The sequence below is a fragment of the Plasmodium inui genome (assembly GCF_000524495.1).
Source record: "Plasmodium inui San Antonio 1 unplaced genomic scaffold supercont1.21, whole genome shotgun sequence".
NCBI classification, from domain to species: Eukaryota; Apicomplexa; class Aconoidasida; order Haemosporida; family Plasmodiidae; genus Plasmodium; species Plasmodium inui.
The window spans coordinates 291705-292834 of record NW_008481855.1 but is presented as its reverse complement, the minus strand read 5'-3'; the positions used below and the strand labels follow the sequence as shown (position 1 = coordinate 292834).

The 1130-nt window shown below is 43.9% G+C and overlaps 1 protein-coding gene across 1 annotated transcript in view; it reads left to right on the top strand.

Moving 5' to 3' along the window:
• Nucleotides 1–355: 355 nt before the first annotated feature.
• C922_04292 (hypothetical protein) overlaps nt 356–1130 on the top strand; it is a gene marked incomplete at both ends in the record, with an annotated part of 2948 nt that continues 2173 nt past the window's right edge. Inside the window, one exon of the mRNA XM_008819877.1 lies at nt 356–962. Within this exon, the coding sequence (XP_008818099.1) occupies nt 356–962 (607 nt within the window). The remainder of the gene's footprint in view (nt 963–1130) is intronic.

Below are 1130 nucleotides of genomic sequence, written 5' to 3'. Positions count from 1 at the left end.
TACGCCTGTGGTGAGTCTATTGGGTCAGAATTCCGCCTCGAATGAGAAGATACAATTGTGCAATCAAGCGAAGGTGGCTGCCGACGGGTTGCTGGCAGACGGCAGGAATAGGTCATCCGAATGGTCCGCTAACAGTGGCGATGGGAAAAGTGGGAAGGTGCAGGGAGCTGTCCAGTCGGGACAGTCAAACTCGCGAAGGGGAGACGAAACGTTGTATAATACGAACCCATTTCGGGGTGCGCCCGTCGAGGGGGAGAGATCCCAAAGTGATCATCGAGTTGGTTCCCCAAATGGTGATCAAGCTCACTCCAAAAATGGCCCCCCCTACCGCCTGCACACAAGTGAGGTCCCAGCGATGAGTTGCCCCAAGGGGGAGAAAAAAAATCGCGAGGGAAAGCACTACACAGTCCTCCTTAACAACATAAAGAGTGCCAAGTTGGCGTACTCGAAGAGTGATCTATTTTCGCAGCTGAAAAAAGAATATATAAGTAAAATATCTTTTGAAAATGACACAGAAAAGATCGAATTTGAGCATGCATTAATTGAGAAAGAAATATTCGAGGGATACACAAAACTGCACAGGATTTTGTACAACCTGAAGAGATTCCAAGTGGACTCGTGTATAGAGTGGTACAATAACTGTAGCGAAACGACGAGGAAGAAATATGTAAAGCTAATTTATTTACTACACTGTATTAATTATTTAATGTATTCGAAGGAGGATAAGGAGAAGGCACTTAGCTGCTTAAGGGACCTCATGATAAACTACAGTGAAAATAAATCGCACATATCGAGACTGAGCACGTTCATTTGCATCGGTGTTGATAACTTTTTCTTTAAACATATGTTTTCCAGTGTCCATTCGAAGGTTTTCAATTTTTTTAAGAGGGCTTTTAATGAGGAGGGGATCCTCATCCGCGTGCCCAGGAAGGAGAAGCGGGAAACACGAAACCGTCAAAATTGTGAAAATTGTCAAAATTGTGAAAATCGTCAAAATTGTCCAAATTGTCCTAATCGCCAGAGGGATGGCCTACCCCACGATGGGAGTGCACATTATCGTGACAATAAAGAAGGGACCAGTCTGGCTAGCCAAATGTCGGAAAAACGGAAGAAAAAAAAAAAAAAAAAAA